The sequence below is a fragment of the Rhinoraja longicauda genome, chromosome 12 (genome assembly GCF_053455715.1).
Source record: "Rhinoraja longicauda isolate Sanriku21f chromosome 12, sRhiLon1.1, whole genome shotgun sequence".
Lineage (NCBI taxonomy): Eukaryota > Metazoa > Chordata > Chondrichthyes > Rajiformes > Arhynchobatidae > Rhinoraja > Rhinoraja longicauda.
In genome coordinates this window covers 47,501,588-47,527,186 of record NC_135964.1, presented here as the reverse complement: position 1 = coordinate 47,527,186, position 25,599 = coordinate 47,501,588, and the positions used below count along the sequence as shown (strand labels likewise).

At 40.6% G+C, this 25,599-nt stretch overlaps 1 protein-coding gene across 5 annotated transcripts in view; it reads right to left on the bottom strand.

Annotated features, from left to right (window-relative positions):
- itsn1 (intersectin 1 (SH3 domain protein)) overlaps window positions 1-25,599 on the bottom strand; it is a 165,107-nt gene that overhangs the window by 45,509 nt on the left and 93,999 nt on the right. For 3 of the 5 annotated variants that reach the window (XM_078409696.1, XM_078409695.1, XM_078409697.1), the window contains 7 exons: window positions 24,771-24,824; window positions 22,542-22,601; window positions 18,753-18,919; window positions 16,773-16,818; window positions 15,069-15,190; window positions 13,079-13,199; window positions 9,789-9,980 (listed from right to left, as the gene is read on the bottom strand). In XM_078409696.1, the coding sequence (XP_078265822.1) occupies window positions 9,789-9,980; window positions 13,079-13,199; window positions 15,069-15,190; window positions 16,773-16,818; window positions 18,753-18,919; window positions 22,542-22,601; window positions 24,771-24,824 (762 nt within the window). Of the gene's footprint in view, window positions 1-8,189; window positions 9,493-9,788; window positions 9,981-13,078; window positions 13,200-15,068; window positions 15,191-16,772; window positions 16,819-18,752; window positions 18,920-22,541; window positions 22,602-24,770; window positions 24,825-25,599 lie in introns of those variants that run through there. The other 2 variants (XM_078409699.1, XM_078409698.1) reach the window with 2 other exon arrangements.

Genomic DNA, 25,599 nt, shown 5'->3' with positions numbered 1-25,599 from the left:
GCTCGAAGGGCTGAATGGCCTACTCCTGCACCTATTGCCTATTGTCTATGGGTGCTGTCTGGGCGGGAGTTTGTACGTACCATTGTGACCACGTGGGGTTTCTCCAGTTTCCCCCACACTCCAAAGACGTACAGGTTTGTAGGTTAATTTGCTTCTCTAAATTGTCCCCAGGGTATAGGATTGAACTGGTGTACAGGGTGATTGATGGTTGGCGTGGGCTTGGTGGGCCGAAGGGGCCAGTTTCCACACTGTATCTCTAAAACAAAAAATGTCAGTGCCTACCCAACACATTATCCAATATTAATTTTGGCACTTCTGACTGAATCATATTTGATTCTGTATTTAAACGTTCACACTGAATATTTCCAGAATGACAATTATTTAGAAGCATTTCACAAATGGAATTGTGTATGGACATTCACTACAAATATATAGATGCACGATTCCAGAATTAAATGTCCCAGTGCAATATAAAATTAGTCATTTGTACCAAAGATCGACACAAAATGCTGGAATAAATCAGCAGGAAAGGCAGCATCTCTGAAGAGAAGGAATGGGTGACATTTCAGGTTGAGACCCTTCTTCAGACTGAGAGTCAGGGGAGAGGGAATCTAGAGCTATGGAAGGGTAAGGTGTGAAAATGACAGATCAAAGCAGATGATGATAAGGAAATGTGAATGGTTCATTGTTAGCTGAGGGGAAGGTGACAAGGAGGCAATCAGTGAAATTAATCAGAAGGACCAGTGCAAGTAGTTGGAGAACTAGGGTGGGGGAGAAACATAGAAAATAGGTGCAGGAGTAGGCCATTCGGCCCTTCGAGCCTGCACCGCCATTCAATATGATCATGGCTGATAATCCAGCTCAGTAACCTGTACCTGCCTTCTCTCCATACCCCCTGATCCCTTTAGCCACAAGGGCCACATCTAACTCCCTCTTAAATATAGCCAATGAACTGGCCTCAACTACCTTCTGTGGCAGAGAATTCCACAGACTCACCACTCTCTGTGTGAAGAAATGTTTTCTCATCTCGGTCCTAAAAGACTTCCCCATTATCCTTAAGCTGTGACCCCTGGTTCTGGACTTCCCCAACATCGGGAACAATCTTCCCGCATCTAGCCTCTCCAACCCCTTAGGAATGTTATATGTTTCTATAAGATCCCCCCTCAGTCTTCTAAATTCCAGCGAGAGTTCCAGGGACAGAGAGAGAGAGAGGGAAATTAGAGAAATCAATATGTACCCGCTTCATTCTTCACAATGACAGCAGTGTACACCTTCCAAGCCAGGTCATTTCAAAGGCCACAGTTTAAGAATAAGGGGTAGGCCATTTAGAACAGAGATGAGGAAAACCGTTTTTAGTCAGAGAGTTGTGAATCTGTGGAATTCTCTGCCTCAGAGGGCAGTGGAGGCCAATTCTCTGAATACATTCAAGAGAGAGCTAGATAGAGCTCTTGAGGATAGCAGAGTCAGGGGGTATGGGGAGAAAGCAGGAACGGGGTACTGATTGAGAATGATCAGCCATGATCACATTGAATGGCGGTGCTGGCTCGAAGGGCCGAATGGCCTTCCCCTGCACCTATTTAATAATAATTTTTTTAAAAATAATAAATTGTGGCAAGACTTTCATTTAGGCATTCTCTTTGTCTCAAGAAAGGTTCCAGTCTGCACTCAGACTTAAGAGAGCTATGCCGACAATTGGCCTAACGCAAATGGTTAATGTTTGTTGAGGATCTTGCGAACTAGAGGTGAAGAAGTGGTCAAGCAAATCAAAGCTGCTGCCAAAACACTGTGAAAACCGGAGCGAGTTGTCCAGGAAACAGAAACGCACTCAAGGATTTAAGTGGATCTGTGAGGGATTGGAGGGGGAGTGAATGACAAAGAGGTCAAAAGAGTGGAGACTTGGATTTAGAAAGTATAATTTAGTAAGGGACTTGAAGTGAGTCAATGCACTTTAAATTGTAAGCAATTTAACACAGTTCTAAATCTGTCTCAAATGGGTACCTCTGGCTGTAAAAGTTACAGTCCTTTTAGGTTATTAGTCTAGAGATACAGCATGGAAACAGGGGCTTTGGCTCACCAAGTCCACTCTGAGCAATGATTATCCCGTACACTAGTTCTACCCTACACACTAGGGACAATTTACAGAAGCCAAGTAACCTGCAAACCTGCACGTCCTTGGAATGTGGGTGGAAACTGGAGCACCCGAAGAAAACCTGCGCAGGTCACGGGGAGAACGCGCAACCTCTGTACAGACGGCACCCGGAGTCAGGATCGCACCCGGGTCTCTGCCCTCCATAAGGCAGGAGGGACTCTACCGCTGTGCCACCGTGCCGCCCCAAAACTGGGGAATGCCAGCCTTTAAGAGTTAGTGAAATGCATCGACGAGAATCACTTTTGCATGGAGTCAAGAAGTCAGAATGTGCTTATAGTTTTTGAAGCTCAACTGTGAAATTGAACTCGTGCAATGAACACCACCCCCATTTACGAATACCTCAATGGTCTTTTAAAAAAAATTAATAAACTGCAGATGATGAAGAAACTGAAGGCAAAACAGAAAATGACAGAAATACCCAGCATTTGCAGAGAGATGGAAACAGTTAACATTTCAGATCGATGACCTTTCTTCAGAAAATAGGCTTGTTTCAACTTGCTGAGAGGGGAAAAGGTTGGAGACCAAAATATGTGGACTGGCTTTGACCAGGAGAGAGTTCTGACGGTTTGAAAGTACGATACGATAGAACTTTATTTATCCCAAGGGGGAAATTGGTCTGCCAACAAGTCATAAAACATAACCAGATACTCAAAACATGACATGGAAGCTATTCTGTCTGGTGGTGGAATAGACAAGAAGGTGAGAGAGAGAGATACAAATAACGCTGGAAATGATAGATACAGAACACATGGGGAAAATCTGGGACAGGAGAATGCAGTGCAAGTCCAGCACATCAGGCAGTGTGCGAGGAGAAAGAATGAAAGTGAATTAAATTGAAACTGGTCAGGATCAAGGAGAAACAAGAACATATGGGATGACATCACAAAATGCTGGAGTAACTCAGCAGAGGTCAGGCAGCATCTAGGAGAAAGAGAATGGGTGACATTTCGGGTCGAGACTCTTCTTCAGTCACCCATTCCCTCTCTCCTAGATGCTGCCTGACCTGCTGAGTCACTCCAGCATTTTGTGATACCTTCAATTTGTACCAGCATCTGCAGTTATTTTCCTACACAACATATGGGATGAAGTCGGGCTGAGGTTGGAGCATCGAAGTCCAGCTGAGGTGGATGGGCTAAGAAAACTAAAGGGGACCCAGCGTGGGGAAGAGGGAGGGGGGGCTTCCATGAACTAAGGGGGACTCGGTACGAGGGACGAAGAAGGGATGAGTACTTTATATTACTTTGTCAGTATCTTTGTGGCGACTTATTTGTGCACTTTGCATGCAAACACAAAGGATTTCACTGCACCCAGCTAGGTACAAGTGACAATAAAGTATCATCATCAGATGTTAGGTTGAGCATGGGTTGCATTCTTATCCCACGAAACACATTTCTCCCCATCCTCAACGTTTTCTTTCTCCCCATGTCCACTATCTCCTTCCCACTTAAATTCATGGTAACTCTAATGCCCTTCACCACTAACAGTGTCCAGGCTCAACCATTTCCACATCGGGCGTCCAATGACTTAACAACTTCATTACACAGCAGGATGGTCCAATGGTCCATCACGTCTTCCTCCAACAGAGTCCCAACAAGTTGCTACAACACCTCCACCATTCGCCTGATCAAATGTATTCCTACACTGGACAAATTCTCGTAATTCCCACTCACTTTCTCCAAACCATACATTTAGTCATGGGAACTGGAGTGGGTCCAAGTTCTGCCCATATCCTTGCGGGATGCATAGAACCCTCCTTGACTCGGCGCTCACCTCTTTCTAATGGAAGACCACATCAGTGCTGCTTCCTGCACCAAACACAAGAGTTTTTGACTCTTCCTTCGCCTTTCTCAACTTGTCTGGCTCCATCTTGGAGATTGACGGATTAGCGACCAATGCCCCATTACAAATCCATAGACGTCCAAATTCATTTCATCCCCCCTGCAGATGCCGTGACCTGCTCACATTTCCTGCATTCTCGAGCAAAGGGATGATCTTTGCTTGTGGGAAATTGTGTCTTTCAAGTTTTTTTTAGAAAAGATGACCAAGATAAGGGCAGGGCAGTAGAAATCGTCTGCATGGACTTTAGCAAGTGCTGTGATGAGGTGCTGCAAAGTAGGATGGTCTGGAAGGTTAGATATAGCTCTTAGGGCTAACGGAATCAAGGAATATGGGGAGAAAGCAGGAACAGGGTACTGATTCTGGATGATGAGCCATGATCATATTGAATGGCGGTGCTGGCTCGAAGGGCCGAATGGCCTACTCCTGCACCTATTTTCTATGTCAGATCACAGGGGATTCAGGGCGAGCTTTTTAGTTTAGTATAGAGATACAGCACGGAAAACTGACCCTTCGGCCCACCGAGTCAGCACCGACCCCCACACATTAACACTACACGCACTAGGGACAATTTACACTAATACCAAGCCAATTAACCTACAAACCTGTACATATTTGGAGTGTGGCAGGAAACCGAAGATATCGGAGAAAACCCACGTGGTCACGGGGAGAACGTACAAACTCCGTACAGGCAGCACCCGTAGTCCGGATTGAAACCGGGTCTCTGGTGCTGCAAATGCTAAAGCAGCAACTCTACCGCTGCCACCCAAGGTGCTGCCGGCCATCCCTTTGCCGCAAGCAAACCAACTGGATACTAAATCGGCTTCAAAATAGAAGTAGAATGGTGGTAGAGGGTTGTTTTTTGGACTGGATGCCTATAGCAAATGGGTTGCAATAGGGATTGATGCTGGGTCCATTGTTGTTTGTCATTTACATTAACGATTTGTAAATTAGGTTAGTTTATCGTCAAGTGTACCGAGGTACAGTGAAAAGCTTTTTGCTGCATGTGGAAAGACTACACATGATCACAAACCAGCCATCCACAGCGTAGGATAAAGGGAGTAACGGTGTGGCAAATAAGTTTACAAGTGACATTAAAATTGTTGATATAATGGACAATGAAGGTTACCCAAGTTTACAGTGGGATCTCGATCAAGTGAGTCAACACGCTGAGCAATGGCTGAAGGAGCTTAATTGTGATAACAGCAAAGTATTGCATTTTGATAGTAGCTTTGATTTTTGCTATTTTGCTAACAAATTTTGATACCTCCATTTTCCTTAGAGTTTTGAAGACAGTCAGGTGATCTTGTACAGGTATGTTAAATCATGTGGGGCATAGGTACGGTGAGTAGCCATAGTCCTTTTCCCAGGGTAGGGGTATCTAAAACTAGAGGGTAAAGGTTTAAGGCAAGAGGGGAAAGATTTTTCCACCACAAGGTGATGCATGTATGGAACGAGCTGCCAGAGGAAGTAGTAGAGGTGGGTATAATTGCAACATTTAAAAAGGCACTTGAACAGGGATGTGGACCGAAAAGGTGGGATGTGGGCAATGCACAGTTCAACAACTTGTTTGGAATGGACAAATTGGGTTCAAGTGCCTATTTTAGATACTGTAGCTCTTTGGGTCCAGAACAAGCATGTTTTTTTAAATCGTTTTGAGCTGCAAAATATTTAATCTTGCTCTTCACAGATGCTGAGCATTGCCAGCAATTCTTTTTTTATAACAAAGGTTCACAAACAGGAAAATCTTTGCACAAATACCGTAATTAAACTACACGCTGCATTATGCCTACTGGTCACTCGGTCATTTACTGTTTAATAAATCCTGCTGTGATTTAGAGCCCAAGTTAAAGCCTAATGTGTTAGATTATTGCACGTTAATTAAATAAAAATGAAAGAGGACTTTGTTTATTCCCTGGGCACCATAAACGGGTGACTATTCAGGGATATAAAATCTTTCCGAGATCAGGGGAGATAGGGCTGAGAGATGAAATTGGCCAAAACACAAAAATCCTGATAGTTTGACCAAAATACAGAGTGCTGGAATAACTCAGCAGGTCAGGCAACATTCTGGGTTGGGATTCTTCTTCACACTGGTTATAATGGGGGGGGGGGGGGAGAGGAGGGAGGGCTGGAAGAGAGGAAAGGGAAGCACAAAGCCTGGCCAGTGATAGTTGGACACAGGTGAGGGGGTATGATTGGCAAACGGGCAGTTGGGGAGCAGTGAGGGGGGGGCTCACAGAATTCCGATTGGAGAGAGAAATTCTTCAAAGTAAGCATACTTTGAAGAGATTTTTGCCGTGGAGCAATTAAAAAGAAACAAGGAATTGCAGACACTGGAATCTTGAGCAAAACAAAGTGCTGGAGGAACCTCTTCCCATCAGTTGTCAGGCTTCCAAATGGTCCTTCCATAAGCTAGGGAAGTGTCCGATTCACCTCTACCCCATTGCAGACAGTGGACTTTATCTATGGAACTGATGTGCTACAATGCTGAGACCTATGTTCTGTACTCCATATCTTCCTCTTTGCTCTACCTAATGTACTCTAGTTTAACTAGATGTACTTGACTTCGACTTGATCGGATTTATATATAGTTTAGCTTTAATGACTGTACTTAGCATGCAAAACAAAGATTTTCACTGTACCACTAAACCTCAAGAATGATGCATATTACAAGATAGTTACATTCATAGAAACATAGAAAATAGGTGCAGGAGGCCATTTGGCCCTTCAAGCCAGCACCGCCATTCATTGTGATCATGGCTGATCGTCCCCAATCAATACCCCGTGCCTGCCTTCTCCCCATATCCCTTGATTCTACTAGCCCCTAGAGCTTTATCTAACTCTCTCTTAAATCCATTGAATGATTTGGGTTCCACTGCCCTCTGTGGCAGAGAATTCCACAAATTCACAACTCCCTGGGTGAAAAAGTTTTTTCTCACCTCAGTTTTAAATGTCCTCCCCTTTATTCTAAGACTGTGGCCCCTGGTTCTGGACTCGCCCAACATAGGGAAAAAATTCCTGCATCTAGCTTGTCCAGTCCTTCTATAATTTTATATGTTTCGATAAGATCCCCTCTCATCCTTCTAAACTCCAGTGAATATAAGCCTAGTCTTTTCAATCTTTCATGTTCCTTTTTGCTCCCCACAGGCCAAAATGTCCCATCTATACTAGTCCCTCTGCCTGCGTTTGGCCCACATCCCTCTCAACCAGTCCTATCCATGTACCTGTCTAAATGCTTCTTAAAAAGTCAATATCTTTTTTTTAAAAAAACAAATGCAAAGTCAACTAAAAAATCTCACTGAAAGAATTTGGGTCAGAAATCCACTATACTTTCTGATAATCAGCATTCTACAATGAACTTAAATCTTTATTTGACAATGAGTGTGCAATATAATTTATTCCATGTTTTACTTTGAAATGTAGATGCTACCATTACACTTTTAGATAGTACCCAAAAGCTGCTACATTTACAAATAGACAAAAATCGATCTCTATTCAATTCAATGATACTTTATTGTCGCAATAATAGACAAAAATTGATCTCTATTCAATTCAATGATACTTTATTGTCACATGGGTACCTAGATACAGTGAAATGCTTGGTTTTGCACACAATCATGTAGTAGACCTCACCTCGGCACCACAGAAGTGTCGCCAAGTTTTGGCACTGACTAAGTCACAAAAGTCTACCAAACAGGCCTGCCACTGGTGTTTACTGTCATTTCTACCACCGTTGGTACCCAAATGTGAAAGAAGTTGGATGGGGCAAATTTTCATTTGAGAATTCAACTTCTGAGGCAGCCAAGAATTTTTGCATGAAAGCTCTTGGCTGTCTAAGGCCAGAGTTAGAGAGTTAGAGTCATACAGCATGGAAACAGGCCATTCGGCCCAACCTTCGCACACCGGCCGACATATCACATCCACACCTGTCCTACCTGCCTGCATTTGCCCCATATCCCTCTAAACCCATCCGATACATGTGCCTGTCTAAATGTTTCTTAAACATTGAAAAACAGAAGATAGTCAATCTTAAACCAAAGCTAGGTCAGCATAGTTTTTCCATGGTATTAAAGGATCACAAAAAAATGAAAAAGTCACGATAATTGTGCTGAGAGTTCAAGGACATTCACGCTGAACCAAAATACTTTACATATTATAAAGAAACAAAGACACACGCTAGAGTTCATTTTTAAAATGGAGCTTTTAATTTTTTACCTGTACATGTAGTTCAAAGATGTATGTGACAACCAGTTCTTAACACTGGTCATATCATATATATTTATATATATTTTATATTTATAACAATGAAATACTTCCACACAAAAAATGAAGCCAAATTTAAGCCTCAGCTTTTTTTTGTGCACTATTCCGATGCCTCATGAGAAGCAACACTACATATACTGCTTGTATTAGGAAACTGTGTTGTAGAAAATAAAAATTGAAAACAATATTACCATTTTAAAAATGATTAGCATGAATTTCACTCCATACCTTGCAGCATCTGATGGTGACATGGTAACTGAGCCACAGAAATTGTCAAATTTTATATCTAAGTAAAAGCTCCATCGTTTTGTTAATTTGTATAAATACAATGCACTAAAAGATTACAATTTGTAAACACTGTAGTTAATTGTAGGATAGTATTTCTATACATTCTTTCTTGTCAAGAATATTTTGCTCAAGTGACATATTCCACAATAATGAAAAAGCAGAAGCAGACTTGGGGAAGCTAGTACAACACAAAATATATTTGTCTTTGTTGCACTGAGAAGACGTTTCATGTCATTCCGTAGTACAGTAGGTGTGATATTTTATTTGAAACTTGTGGATCAGAGCCAAGACATACCGAGGAATATTTATTAAGAATGGCCACAAAACTCATTGCATTAAGCGCAGCAATAATCCCTTCAAAAAGCACCTCTACCTTTCACAGAATGGCTATGACTTGCATCATCGTTTTTAATACTGAACATTTACATTGTGACAAGGTTGTTCAATATAATCAGACGCTGAATTTAAAAAAAAATGCTTCTGAAAGAGGACATATTGAAGAGTTAATACCACATGCAGCATTCCTTGATAGTGGGTCGTTTTGCAAGACAAAAAGCATGCAGGCATTTAAAATTAATATTTTAAAATGAAAATATTGGTTTGCCTTAATTTTGAAGGGCAGTTTTTAAAAAAACTAGTAGTGGTTTTGTTTTTTTTCTCCCACAGGTACAGTAATAAACTGGGGGGAGGGGGGCAGCAAAAGCCACAAAAGGACCCACTATCCTTTAAAAAAAAATTAAAAGACAAACTAAAAAATATCTAGGACTATACACAACTAAAGTAAAATGAGGTAAACTGCTCTGCAGTCATCTTCTAGTCAGTAGGCAGTTGATGATCATGCAGAAGTCACATGATCAAGGCTGCATCTCCCATCATCCCTCTGGTAGTGATATGGGATAGTGGGTCTCTTTGAGGACTTTCAAGCCTGAGTGGGGATTGGGCAACATATGATCCTAGAAAAAGGAGGAAAACACAACACATAAGCAAACGAAACATGTGCAAAATTCAAGCTAGGAAATGAGTCAGCCATGTAAACAAGTGTGATGCAAATGATGAAAGAAAACAAAAAGAATGCATGCTCTAACAGAGAGAGGAAACAAAAAAGGGATGGGAACTGAAAAGAACTGCTTTAATCGGAAGGTCTTCAAAGAGACTATTAAATGCAGCAGCACTGTGGAACTTTAGCAATGCTGCATGTTTTCATACTGACCAGTTTTGATAGTAAGAAGTTTTTAAAAAAGCCACTTACATTGCTGGCTTGGGTCCATATCCGTCGTCAGCTTCACGTAATTGGACGGGAAGAGACCTGCGACGCTGTTGAGCTCCCCTTTCCACCAATCGGGATCGTCCTTGTTAAGAACGCCAATGATCTGTCCTTTGGCAAACGCGAGTTCATCGTCATTCTGTGCAATGTAGTCATACATCCCAATCACTTGGAACACTGCCGAAACAGAAAATCAATCATTTAAGCAGCATTTCATAACTTCAATGAAGTCTCTGAATAAAGCAGCTCAACATTTACCTCCGGGTTTGGTGGTGGACAAAACATGCAATGGGGTTTGGGAGTTAAGGGGCAGCACAGTGGGGCAAGGGGTGGCACGGTGGCGTAGCGGTAGAGTTGCTGCCTTACAGCGCCAGACACTCGGGTTCAACTCTGACTATGGGGGCTGTCTGTGTGGAATTTGTATGTTCCCCCTGTGACCTCGTGGGTTTTCTTCTGGAGCTCCGGTTCCTCCAACACTCCCACAGGTTAGTAGGTTAATCAGCTTCTGTAAAATTGTAAATTGCCCCAGTGTGTAGGATAGTGCTCGTGTACGGGGTGATCGCTGGTCGGCACAGAATCAGTGGGGCTAAAAACTTGTTTCCGCACTGTATCTCTAAAGTCTGAGGACTAAACGTCTAAAGAGTGACTAGAAAGACGATAATGCTTTATTCTCCTGTGCTTTGCAATATTCTCCTGTACTCAGCTTGTACTGGAGCCTACCAGGGGGAAGGCAATTCTGGATTTAGTGTTGTGTCATGAACTGGATTTAATAAGGGAACTCAAGGTAAAGGAGCCATTAGGAGGTAGTGACCATAATATGATAAGTTTTAATTTACAATTTGATGGGCTGAAGGGAAAATCAGAAGTGTTTGTATACAGTTGAGCAAAGGGAACGATGGAGGCATGAGGGAGGAGCTGGCCAAAGTTGACTGGAAGGAGACCCTAGCAGGGATGACAGTGAAACAACAATGGCAGGTATTTCTGGGAATAATACAGAAGGTGCAGGTTCAGTTCGTTTCAAAGAGGAAAAAAGATTCTAAGGGGAGTAAGAGGTGACCGTGGCTGACAAGGGAAGTCAAGGACAGTATAAAAATAAAAGAGAAGTATAACATAGCAAAGATGAGCGGGAAGCCAGAGGATTGGGAAACTTTTAAAGAGCAACAGAAGATAACTAAAAAGCCAATATGGGGAGAAAAGATTAGACACGAAGGTAAGCTAGCTAAGAATATAAAGGAGGAAAGTAAAAGCTTCTTTAGGTATGTGAAGAGGGGAAAATTAGTTAAGACATATGTGGGTCCTTTGAAGACAAAAACAGGTGAATTTATTATGGGGAACAAGGAAATGGCAGATGAGTTGAACAGGTACTTTGGACTTGTCTTCACTGAGGAAGCAGTCTCCCAGATGTACTCGTGGCCAGAAGACCTAGGGTGATGGAGGAACTGAAGGAAATGCACATTAGGCAGGAAATGATGTTGGGTAAACTGATGGGACCGAAGGCTGATAAATCCCCAGGGCCTGGTGGTCTGCATCCCAGGGTACTTAAGGAGGTGGCTCTAGAAATCGTGGACGCATTGGTGATCATTTTACAATGTTCTATAGATTCAGGGTCAGTTCCTGTGGATTGGAGGGTGGCTAATGTTATCCCACTATTTAAGAAAGGAGGGAGAGAAAATTATAGACCAGTTAGCCTGACATGGGTGGTGGGGAAGATGCTGGAGTCAATTATAAAAGATGGAAGGGCAGCACATTTGGACAGCAGTAACAGGATCGGTCCGAGTCAGCATGTAACTGAGAAAATAGACAAGGGGAGCCAGCGTATGTAGTGTACCTGAACTTTCAGAAAACCTTTGATAAGGTCCGACATAGGAGATTAATGGGAAAAATTAGAGCACATGGTATTGGGGGTATGGTACTGACATGGATAGAAAATTGGTTGGCAGACAGGAAACAAAGTGTAGGGATTAATGGGTCCCTTTCAAAATGGCAGGCAGTGACTAGTGGGGTACCGCAAGGCTCGGAGCTGGGACCGCTGCTATTTGCAAGAAACATTAATGATTTAGATGACGGGATTAAAAGTAACATTAGCAAATTTGCAGATGACAAAGCTGGATGGCAGTGTGAACTGTGAACAGGATGCTATGAGAATGCAGGATGATTTGGACAGGTTGGGCGAGTGGACAGTTTGAGGAGCAGCCTCCTCACCAAGACCACCTCCCATGAATCCAACTCCGCCCCCAGAACAAAGCCAGCCTTCCTGATGAGTTTCATTCCTCACCCTGGTTCATGCATGGCTGGCAAGTCCAGAATTTGTTGCGAATGACTAATTTCCTCAGCATTAGGAATGCTTTCTTGAATGAATGAATAAGTTTATTGGCCAAGTATGTGCACACACAAGGAACTAGTGTACTCCTTCTAGTGAAGGCTTGCAGAGTGCTGTTCAGAAGGGACTTCCACCCAGCAACCATGCAGCACAGGCACGCTTGCAAGTCAGGATACCGTGCAACTCGAGGGGAACATGCAGACAGTGGTTCTTGTGTTTGAGTTTAGCTTATTGTCACGTGTACTGTGGTACAGAGAAAAGCTGTTGTTGCGTGCTAACCAGTCAGCGGAAAGACAATACATCATTACAATCCAGTGTGCAGATACATGATAAAGGGAATAACACGAATAACGTTTAGTGCAAGATAAAGTCCAGTAAAGTCCAATCAAAAATTGTCCAAGGGTTTCTAATGAGATAGATAGTAGCTCAAGACTGCTCTCTAGTGGCTGGTAGGATGGCAAAGTTGCCTGATAAGTAAGTGCTGGGAAGAAACTGTCCCTGAATCTGTAGGTGCAAGTTTTCACACTCCCGTAACTTTTGCCCGATGGGAGACGGGAGAAGAGGGAGTGGTTGGGGTGCGACTTGTCCTTGATTATGCTGGTGGCCTTGCCGAGGCAGCATGGGGTATAAATGGAGACAATAGAAGGGAGGTTGGCTCGTGTGATGGTCTGAGCTGCGTCCACCATTTTCAACAACACTGCCCTGGCTCTTCTCGGTGCTAGACGCCACATATTTGGTTGGTGTTACCAGAATAGCCTGGAGAGTACATGCGATATATCTGTAGATGGTATTTTTGAACACAGTCACTTTGCGCCAATGATTGAGAGAACGATTGATAAGGATGGCTGATGGGGTGCCAATTAAGCAAACTGCTTTGTCCTGGATTCTTTGCATTACTGGTCCACACATCCAGTGCAATGACAAATTGCTAAAATAATTACCAAGATAAACTTACAGACATTTGCTGTTACAGGGGGTTTTGCAGCTTCCGTTGGAGTACTTTTACTTGTTCCAGGACTCAAAAGTTTCACGTAATTGGCAGGGAACCATCCTATTTGTCGCTTCTTGCCTCGTGCCTACAATACAAACGAAAAAGAGAATTCAACAGATCAACCACATTGTTGGAGGTGAAACCAAAAATCTAGAAATGCCAATCAATATAACATTAATTTAAAATCACAGAATGTTTTATGGATCTAATTACCCATGTAAATGTTTATTTTTCTGCAAGTAGAAATCCATTAACAAGTACATAATTTCTAGAGTTTTTATAAAATAAAATGGCCCTCTTCCATAAGGAGGGCGAGATGCTCGGGGGAAATCCACGTTGTCACAATGCCTTTGTCTTTGCAATGTGGGATGGAAAGATAGAACCACTGTGGTATTTCTATCCTATACATTGAATTGTCCCTAGTGTGTAGGATAGAACTAGTAGACAAGTGATCGCTGGTCAGTGTGGACTGTGTTTCCACGTTGTATCTCTAAAAGTAAATTCGGCTAAAATGGTTCAAAAACACAATATGTTCCATCAACCTCATGGTCATTCTGTGCAACAACGAACTCTGTCTACAACATAGGAAGGACTGCAGATACTGATTTAAACCAAAGATAGACACAAAAAGTTGGAGTAACTCAGTGGGTCGGACAGCATCTCTGGAGAAAGGGAATAGGCGACGTTTCGGATCAAGATCCTTCTTCAAACTTTAGTCCAAAGAAGGGTCTCGACCTGAAATGTCACCTATTCCTTTTCTGCAGAAATGTTGTCTGACCCACTGAGTTACTCCAGCTTTTTGTGCCCACCTTCAGTCTACAACAGATTTGGTCCACTATAACCAAAATCCATTATAGAGGTCTTTTGAAACGAGGATTTATTGTACTTGTAGATGAACACAATAAACAAAAGAAAGTTCAATGAATTTTAAAAAGTGCAATACAAACGCCCGAAGTCCCTATTCAAGACAGTTCGTAGTTCAGTTGGTACAAGTAGTGTTCAAGAGGATGATGGCTGATGCGAAGAATATTAACCTCTGAAGCTGAGAGCTTCAGGCTTGGACCAGGTGGAGTTGATGTCACAAACTGCACAAGAACACGACACGCTTGGTATGGCATATGGCAACTGAGTCTTTCACATACACATTCATTTAAACTGACATCACAATTACAATAGAAACTCCAACCAGTTGACCAAGGTAACAACCACACACAATCTCAATTCAAATAACACATACCAAAGAGACCAATTTCCCCAGAAAATATATTTCCCCCTAAATTTTATTATATTATTCACGCTTTTAACATAACATAATGTTAAGAGTATCGAGTATGAAAGTTGGGAGATCATGTTGCAGTTATATAAGACATTGGCGAGGCCACATTTAGAGTATTGTGTTTTCAGTTTTGAGCACCATGTTCTAGGAAAGATGTTGTCAAGCTGGAAAGGGAAGATATGAGGATGTTGCCAGGACTCGAGGGCCTGAGCCATAGGAGAGGTTGAGCAGGCTAGGACTATTCCTTGGAGCGCATGAGGATGAGGGGTGATCTTACAGAGGTGTACAAAATCATGAGAGGAATAGATCGGGTAAACACACAAGGGTCTCTTGCCCAGAGTAGTGGAAATCAAGAACCAAAGGACATAGGTTTAAGGTGAGGGGGTAAAGATTAAATGGGAACGCGAGGGGTAACTTTGTTTTACACAATGGATGGTGAGTGTATGGAACAGGCTGCCGGAGCAGGTAGTCGAGGCAGGTACCATCGCAATGTTTAAGAAACATTTAGACAAGTACATGGATAGGATAGGTTTAGAGGGATATGGGCCAAACGCAGGCAGGTGGAGCTGGTGTAGATGGGACATGTTGGTTGGCATTGGCAAGTTGGGCCAAAGGGGCTATTTCCATGCTGTGTGCTCCAGAACTCTCTTGAAGAAGACTGCAAACATAACTTCCTACCTGAAGTTCTCCTTCCCACCATCCGCCAGCATTCCTCTTGCGGATGAGAATTAACTGGCCGGGTGCCAGTGTCAGTTGTTCGGCTCCAGTTGCTGTGTAAGGAGCTATTACCTGTGCAATTTCTGTAAAAAGGACAAGACCAGAGGTCCATCAGATCAATGCTTGGGTTAAGAACAAATGCCTCGAAGATTTTGCACTTAATCAAAACATTGACAGCAGGAAAACCTGTTCCCCATTCCCAATAAAATGTGTCATATGCAGTGAGTTTTAAAAAAAAAAATCAGAAATCACAAGTTTCACACTGCACACCCATTTTCAGGAGAGAGAAAATTTTAATCTGATCATTAGTGACCACAGAAACATCAAAATAATTCTCAGACTCCGAGGCCTGCCACCGACCGGGGAATCCTCCCTCCCTCAGTTCACCGCTAAAACCTCACACTATCAAAACTAGAAAGGAAGTAATAGAATAGAAGAATATGTGTATATGCTTTCAAACAAACCACAAGTTTAGCTTGTGTGTTAGAAGTGGTCAGAACTCAACATGGCAGTACCAAAGATAACCTGATAGCTTCAAGTGACAAAAGCTAGAGTGAACAAATAAAGTCAGATGAAAAGAGGGAAAGCCATCTATTTTGCCTTCAAGCACCTGATAATCCCATGTTACAGTAATATATCTACTAATCACTATAATCAATTTGTATTGGTAATGCAAAGAACCCCCCAGAGATTAAAAGCTTTGGGAAGTTTAAGTCCATAAGGGCTGAGGTTACAAAACTCACCACAGGCCACAACTCAAACGTTGTCGCACTATATCGCAAATTATTTTCTTGCAGTAATCTAGCCAATTAGGCACTGGAATAACTCAGTATCAACTACTCCTGCAACTCCCCAACCTTTATTTCCAGATATGACTCAATGAGATAGCAGCCTAGATTTTAAAGCTGCACTCATGATGAAACTATCTGTGCTTGCTGACGTTACATTATGAAATGGACAACATCTGAATTTATTTTTCAGAGGCAGTTCCAATGTAACCATCACATGAACCAGCCTTCTTCACCATACTGAAAAAAATCTACAAAGATTTCAGACTCACAAACAATTTTATACTATTGTAAAAACTGCCCATTCTCTAACAATATGTAGGAAAGATCTGCAGATGCTGGTTTAAATCGAAGGTAGACACAAAATGCTGGAGTAACTCAGCGGGTCAGTCAGCATCTCGGGAGAGAAGGAATGGGTGACGTTTCGGGTCGAGACCCTTCTTCAGACCATTCTATAACAATGCTGGTCTTCATTTCTTCCCCAATAAACAAAATGGGGGTTTAATTGGTTTTTCATCTCACTTCACATTCGTTCATCCTCCTCTACATGCAAATTATTTTAATTAACCTTCACAGATAACCATTCAGAAGTTTAACAACCGCTAAAAAAAAAACCAAATGTCCCATGAGGTAAACAACAAGAAATCCTTGTTTTTCTCTTTATTCTGGTCATCCAAAAAGGTAACCCAAATATCTAAAAAATAGTGTAGGCAGGAACTGATGCTGGTTTAAATTGAAGATAGACACAAAAGTAACTCAGCGGGACAGGCAGCATCACGTGAGAGAAGGAATGGGTTACGTTTCGGGTCGAGACCCTTCTTCAGAAAAATATTGTTGACCAGTTTATTAAGATGATTGGAGATGCCAATAGACCTACCAGGTTTCCTTCCAAGGCTTCCTCCTTTTCCCATTTGTCCAGGTCCCTGTGTAAAGAGCACACTTTTTAATATTTAAATAAGCAGGATGTAAGTGATTCTTACATTTATCTTACCCTTAAATGTCACAGACAGCGAGACATACCAAACTGCTTCTTGAGTTGGAGAGGATCATTGGAACTAATTTTTATTTCATCTCAGCATAGACAATTTGAAATGAATTATAATTTTTTCTAGAACATATTGACTACTCAATGCGTATTCAAATAAGAGTATTTTAGAAAGTTTTCTGTTTCCACTTGTATTCCAATAGTTTAGAGAATATTCCAAATACTAAAACAGAGGGGAAAAAAAGATCCATCGTGATAGATAATTCTGACTAATTGAAACTTAGGAGGAGAGCATGAACACCTCCATAAATAATCCAGATTTGTTAAAATTAGAGAAAAGCTTTTACATCCCTTCAGTGACTGAACACCCTGTCATCAGAACAGCTTGATGAGCAAAACTTAAATTAGATTGAATAAATTTAGAAAAACAAAAATGAACTGAAAACAATCATCCCCAATTGAAATTGTCCAACAATCCCCATGATCATGCAAACCAGTACCAGTTCATAGTAAAGATATAGCCACACATAAATTATGGCCAAATATGTCCAACAGTACTGTAATGCTGCAAATCTGATGCTTGAGAACTAAACCACCATTAACAGCATTCTCAAATGGCACTTGCTCATCAGTAATCACTCACTAATACTCAGTGTGGGTTCCACCAGAAGCATTCGCTGTGTATTGCATTAACAGGCATTTTTGGCCAGCTGCAGCTTGGACTGTGTAAAATGGCACCATAATCTGGTGACTATTGTATATGGACTCAGCGGGCTGTTTCAATGCAGGGTTACTTAATCGAGGATTATCTTTATGTATCGCAATAATCGCACTGATCTATATGCAAAACATGTATTTCATTGCACGTTTTGAACCTTGGCTCAATGATTAATCCAAGAATTCAATCTCAGAGACAAGGTGAGAGTGGTTGTACTTGAAATCAAACCAGCGTTTGACAGATTGTGGAATACAGTTAAACTGAAGGCTCTATTCTAAAACAAATAATCTCATGGTTGGTGTCATACCTACCACAAAAAGACAGCTAAGGACATCAGAAACCAATTAAAATCTGTTGGACGTTGTTATAGGCATCAATATTGGAGAACACAACAACATGCAGGACCAAGCAGCATGCTTGACTGGAATCCCATTATTCAATTTGAACATTTGTCACCTTTCCTGCACTGACGTATTATTATTAGAAATACATCGTGGAAATATGTCCTTCAGCCCACCAAGTGCCGACTAGCGATCACCCCATACACTAGCACTATCCTACGCACTGGGGACAATTTGCAATTTTACCAAAACCAATTAACCTACAAACCTGTTCAACTTTGGAGTGTGGGAGGATACCAGACCACCCAAGGAAAACCCACGCGGTCATTGGGGGGAATGTCCCAACCCTGTACAGACAGCATCCGTGGTCAGGATCAATCCCAGGTCTCTGGCTCTGTAAGGCAGCAACTATACCGTTGTGCCACTGTGCCGGCCCGAGACAAATTCTCACGTCCTCTGCCACGACTTTTGGCAGTGATTGCGTTTTTCCCCAGGCAGCTGATATATGCTCTTCAGCACTTCCCAAACTTGTGAATCTACCACCTAAACACAAAATGGACTTGCTCACGAGGGCAATTTCACTCACAATCCTTCTGACAAAATCCCCACATGCTTATGCATTTATTGTGCTTCTGCCACATGGACTGCAGTAGTTCAAGGTGATGTTTACGACCACCCTCTCTGGGACAATTGGGGAATTGATAATTAATGGTAGGTTTGTCAAAACAGCCTACACCTAACACACAAGCCGATTTTCTGCAGTTAATAAGGGGAATTGAAGGGAAGGAAATGGAGTCAATGTAGATGATTCACCTCAGAATCCTTTGGTTTGACGTAGTTAGATGGGAAGACACCCACTTTTTCCCCGACAATACCTGACCACCAATCACCATCTTTCTTCGTCACAAGAATCACATCTCCTTGTTGATAAGTTAAATCTCCAGGTTCATTACTTTCATACGTGTACATAGCAACAAATTCTGTAAAAAAGGAAAACAGCATAAATAAAGAGTATGAACCTGCACATTAAGACTAGCATTGAAAGGAGGAACAAGTACTGGAATAATTCGACAGGGAGGTAAAACTAAAGACTTGAAAGTGATGGTTTTTACTTCAACAGGAGGATTAAACTAACATAAATGAAATCACCCTATCACATCATGTACTACTTTTCTGATGGATCTACAAGTTACCTGTAATTCTCCAAAGTTAACATAATTTAAATGGATATCATTTTTAAAAGTCCAATCAAAATATTTTGCAATTTTGTAGGATATTAACCTCCATGTTTCCTACCATCATCTTAAATTAAGAAATGAAGTGTTAAATACATGACAGTTTCAGAGTTTTGTCCTTCTCACAACTTTATAATCATAACTAATAAAAGCAACCTCACCACACACATTTGAAAATGAAACTGATATTAATTTGAATTTAATTCTTCTGATTCCCTGTAAAGTATTGCAATTTAATTGCTAGAATTTTGAGAGAAAAAACTGCTTTAGTTTTAAAAAAACAACTGTTTCCATGTAACTTTCTTGCAGTAATCAGACATCATTGTCTCTTGAGAGCACGGCTGTTATTTTAACCATGGGTGACCTTTGCAATTGACAAGCCATTGCCTCTATTGACATGTGTGCAATGATATCTGTTAAACAGTGTAACATACAGCCTTCAGTATTCTTGGCTTCCCCTAACAAAAATAAAGGGGGAATTTTTTTTTGTTATTGCGAGTTTGAAGTTCTCTAGCCTCAACCCCCCCCCCACCCACCCATATCACATTGTCTCTGTAACAATTTTTTTAATGACACGAGTTTTTTTGGAATGCTCCTGTGGTGCTATAACAGAATTACCCGTTCTAATTTTTAAAAAGTTAATGGAGGTGATTGGCTAAAGTCATTATTAAATCAGTCTTTCAAGGAAATCTAGGTGAGCAGAGTTACATTGAGATAAGCATTACAGTCGCCTTTAATAAATGCCAAAATTAAAATCTCAACTTCAAAATTAGACATTGCTACATCTGTATGAACACTACCTCAATGTACCATCAAATAACAAATATAAATGTGGCAACTGGGCAAACGAATCTTAGAATTTTAGAATATTTTGCATAATACTGCAGAAATTAGTAGCTGTATTCTCCTTGAGAGTAAAAGCTGTCCAACTTCCACAGTGGCATCACCATTACGCACAAAATGCTGGAGTAACTCAGCAGGTCAGGCAGCATCTCAGGAGAGAAGGAATGGGTGACGTTTCGGGTCGAGACCCTTCTTCAGACCGGTCTGAAGAAGGGTCTCGACCCGAAACGTCACCCATTCCTTCTCTCCTGAGATGCTGCCTGACCTGCTGAGTTACTCCAGCATTTTGTGAATAAATACCTTCGATTTGTACCAGCATTTGCAGTTATTGTCTAATACCATTACGCACGACATTCTTCCAAATCGCTGGGTTGAAATGTTTCAGAATGCACGAGCAACGTTTTATTTTTTTGAGATAAATTTTTTATTGGAGATAGGTACATAACCTGTTTACATCTTTACAGTCATACATTTTTAAATTGATAATATTGTCAATTATTATTATATTGTCTCCAATACCTTTTGCCCCTTTTTTTTTTTAAAACTAGATAGAACTAAAGAAATAGATGAAGTAAAGAAAGAAAAGAGAGAGAAGAAAAATAAAAACAAAAACAAAAACAGATTATAAAGATAAGGAAAAAGTTAGTTAAAGAAGAGTGGAGAAATTTATTAAAATAACAAAAACTTCATTCGAGATATATTTGTACATTTCAAAGTATAGCATTTCATCCATTCTTTAGTCCGAGTGCTAGTCAGGTTCCTGTGCTGAACCATTCTGACCCTTTAAGTAATCAATAAAAGGAGACCATATTCCAATGAATAATTCCTGTTTATCCAACAGGGAGAATCTGATTCTTTCCACGTTTAAGGTCTCCGTCATTTCTATAATCCACATTTTGATTGTGGGGGCCGTAGGGCCTTTCCAAAATGTTAGAATTAATTTTTTTCCTGTTATTAAACTATAATCCATAAAGTTTCTTTGTGTTGTTCTAAATGTTTGATTTAATTCTAATATTCCGAGTATAATTAATTTTGGATCTGGGTCCAATTGTGTGCTGGTTACTTTAGATATTATGCTAAAAATATTTACCCAGAATTTTTTAATTTTTATACAGTTTGCAAACATATGAAATAATGTAGCTTCTAAATGTTGACATTTATCACATTTAGGTGAGATATGTTGGAAAATTTTATGTAGTTTTGTTTTTGAATAGTGTAACCTATGTATTACTTTAAATTGTATTAGAGAATGTCTGGCGTTTAGTGAACACTGATGTATATGTTGCAAACTTTCTTCCCAAGTATCTTTCGTAATTACTTGGTTTAATTCTTTTTCCCATTTTTGTCTGTATAAGTCCGTGGAGGGAATGTCACTGTCTAATAAGATATTATATATATAAGATATTAATTTTTCTGTATTAGGATGTTTGTTCCAACATTCATCAAGAATTTCTGAATTTCTAATTCGAAAATTTTGGGAGTTCGATTTTACATAATCTCTAAGTTGAAGATATCTGAAATAATCATTTCCACGAAGACCATAAGTCTGTTGCAACTCCTGAAATGTCAGAAAAGTGCCTTCCTTATAAAGTTGTCCCATATTTTTAATTCCATAATCCTTCCATTGTGCAAAACCCCCGTCTACCCATGAAGGCTTAAACAAAGGATTATTCACAATTGGAAGAAAAAGTGATAAATTATCTAATTTTAATGTCTTTTTTAATTGTTTCCAAATTCGTATAGCACTAAATATTATAGGGTTTTCCCTATAAATTTTTTTGTTTAATTTAGACGTAGCAAATAATATCGAACCAATATCAAAAGGTAAACAATCTTCCTTTTCCATTTTTAACCAGTCTGGTTGATGATCTATTTCTTCCAACCAGAAATTCATATTTTTAATATTAACTGCCCAGAAATAAAACAAAAAATTGGGTAAAGCCAGGCCTCCATTTATTTTTGATTTACACAAGTGTCTTTTGTTTATCCTATGATTCTTATAATCCCAGATAAAATCATTAACAATAGAGTCCAATTTTTAAAAAAAGTTTTTTGTCAGATATATCGGAATTGTCTGAAAAAGGTATAATATTTGCGGTAAAAAAATCATTTTTATGGCATTAATTTTGCCAACGAGCAACGTTTTAAAAGCATAGGATATAAAATTCAAAAATTAAATGCGGCAGATTTAATGCAAATGCATTATTCTCACGATGTATAATGAAACAGACTAAACTAATTAGCTACGAGTATAATTTGAAAATTCCAAATCATTCATCGAGAAAAAAAATCTGCCATCTAATGAGATAAGCTGATTTGGTATTTAGTTCTGAATTCAATTATAGTTGCAAAGTTATTCACCATGTAGTACGATGAACTCTGCAAGAATAGCCAAGGTGTTTCAACCACCACACAATATATATCTAGAGTGAACCAGTACATAGCGTTTTAAACCACACACACACACACTGAATATTGCATAAGCATTGAGATGTTTTATTTTTTCACAAAGGTTTCTAGTTACCTTCTCCACAAGAAGCGGCAGAGAACATCTCTGAAGCGCAAGGCACCCTCAAGTTGGAATCTGAATGAAGAACATTATGCTGTGATTGTATAACAAGATCCACAAAACACATCAAGCAGAAATATCTCACATTTGTATTGTTAACAAGAATCAAATGATTTCTGTTGTCCTGCCCTTTGTCTGCCAATGGACTCGCAGTCATACAGCATTTAACTGCAATATCCTTGAGCTTTTCATTGGAAGTCAGGGTAGAGTTGGAAATGGGAAAGAGGGAAATTAAATAACAGTGATTAAAAGTAAATCTGACGTTATAAATCAAGTGTTGGAAAGGCTGTATTTATATTTGACAGTCAAACAGTGGACCAAAGTCCAATTGCTAATTTAGGATATCTGCTAGTTTAGGAAATAGAAAACTAGTTTTCACATTTCCTTAACCATATGGAACCCTACCTGCGTGAGCACAACGATGCAGGATTAGCTCGTTACAATGGCTTTTATTGTCAAATTGCCTTCAAACAACTCGTGACCAAGATTCAATATGACTATTCCGATAAGGACCACTGGCAATTCTAGTGTGCCTGTCTGCAGCAGGGACAGAGTTTCAGAAGAGGGAGACTCATGCCAAAATACCCAGAAACTAAATTGCTCATAACTAAAATTGGTGACAGAGGGGAAGCGTTTTTTCAAAGGTACAGGATGACATTGCAACTAAACCTTCAAGTCTTTAGCTAGTGGTACAAGATTCAAATCGAATTAGTTCCATTTTCTTCACAAATAATTTTGTTTTAAAATCCTGCAAACATAAAATATGCAAGCAAATTTATTTGGATATTTAAATTCTAAGAGCTTTAAATCACTCATCATCAGGACTTATTGGGAATTTTTTTGTAATTTTAATTTTAAACAGTGAGCAATTGGAAACTAAATGGCACTGCAAGTTCTATTCATGTCTTGGGCAAGGATTCCACCTATCCAGATTACAAAGAGGGTGTCCACTCAATAATTGCTAGGGCTCGACAGACGACTTAGGGAGAGGTTGGGCAGGCTAAGACTTTATTCCAAGGAACATAGGAGACTGAGAGGTGATCTTGTAGAGGTGTGTGAAATCATGAGAGGCGTAGACAGAATGAATGCAGTCTTTTTCCCCAGGTTTGTGGAATTAAGACTTAGAAGGTTTAAGGTGAGAGAAAAAAAAAAAGTGTTTCTAACAATGGGAGAGTCTTGAACCAGAGTCTTGAATCAGAATAAAAGGACGTACCTTCAGAATGGAGATGAGGAAGAATTTATTTAGCCAGAGGGTGAAGAATCTGTGGAATTCATTGCCGCAGATGGCTGTGGGGGGACAAGACACTGGGCATTTTTAAGGCAGAGATTGACAAGTTTTTGAGTCAGTAAGGCGTCAAAGGTTACAGGGTGAAGGCAAAAGAATGGGGTCGAGAGGGAAAAATAAAAAAATAGATTAGCCATGATTGAATGGCAGAGTAGACTTGATGGGTTGAGGGGGGGGGGTGTCCGTAATTGCAGATTGTCTATAACTGAGTACGGTATAATCACTGTACAAATAGTAGAAACAAAAAACTGCAGTTGCTGTTAATACACAAAAGGACACAAAAGTGCTGGAGTAACTCTGCAGGTCAGTCAGCATCTCTGGAGAACATGGATAGGTGGAGACTCTTCTTCAGACTTTCAATCTAGAACTGGGCCTGGAATCCAGGTGAGTTGACGGCCTCGACCTGCTGGCGGCCGGGGAGAGGCGAGAATCAGTGGAGTCGATGGTCAGAGCCCACGGGCGGCCGGAGTGCAGGTAAAGGTCGGTGGTGGCGTCGGCTGGAGCGGCCTCGAAATGGATGAGGGTGCTGTGTGGGCTGGGGGTGGACACGGGCAGCTGGGCTGTAAGTGGCCAGGAAGCTGCCGTGAGGCGGGCGACTTCGGCAGCCGCGATAACCAAAATCCATTACAAAGAGGTCGGTTAAAACGAGAGTTCACTGTATTTAAATAGAGTCCCGATGATGAGATTAATTCCTTATTCAAAAACGGTTATAATTTCCAATTTTTTTTAGTATTCCATTCATACTTAATATAATAAAAATACATTTTAAAAGCAGACTGTAAGCTTCCTTCATGCAGAGCACCACAAATCCTTTGACTGGAACATTTTAATCAGGAACTAGACATATCGAATGAGGTATTACTGGTACATTAGAAGCGGCAGTGAGATAGTAACTGTACCTTTCCTCGGGAGAGAGGGAGGTCGAGGCGGAGGAGCCTCCTCCCTGCACTGTGCTAGAGTGGACATCAGAAAACAAAGAAAGAACAGTACAGCATGATAAAGTAAAGTGACAACAATAGTCAAAGTGATGCACAGAAATGAGCAAAACTAGCAATGACATGTAGCGACAGCAATACAACGTTACAGCTAACAATATAAAGACAAGAGCAATTTTGCAGTAAACCCAAGATAGACACAAAAAGCTGGAGGGACAGGCAGCATCACTGGAGAGAAGGAATGGGTGACGTTTTGGGTCGAGACCCTTCTTTAGAAGAAGATGCTTTTTTTTTTCTGAGCAACCAGGTGTTTGACAAATTTCAAAAGCTTCAAAAACTAGCAGGTTTGACATATAACTGAGAACTTCACACGCAAGAGGTGCCTGACATGGGAGTGCATATCCTTCTCTGGTAGGACCCACTCCAACTACCGGAACGCAAAGTTGAAGTTTGGCAGGAATTGAGACCAACTCTGCCACATGTCACCTTTTCAAATAGGTTGCACACTGCTGTTTGAAAATTGGCTTGCAGGTCTATTCTTATTTATTTATTTATTTATTTGTTTATTTGAGATTCATCACAAGGGGGAGCGAGTTGAAGAACTCAATTATTATGTCTACACTGAATTCGTAAGAGGTTACTTAGTTATCCACAGTACTGATGAATACTGCACATTTGCCTGGTTTCACAGAAGGAAAAACTAAATCAGTGACCTTAATGGTAAGTAGTCAGAGCATGAGTAATAAAAGTTCTAACGTTCCAATTAATATTTAACAAATAGATTAAACAAGAT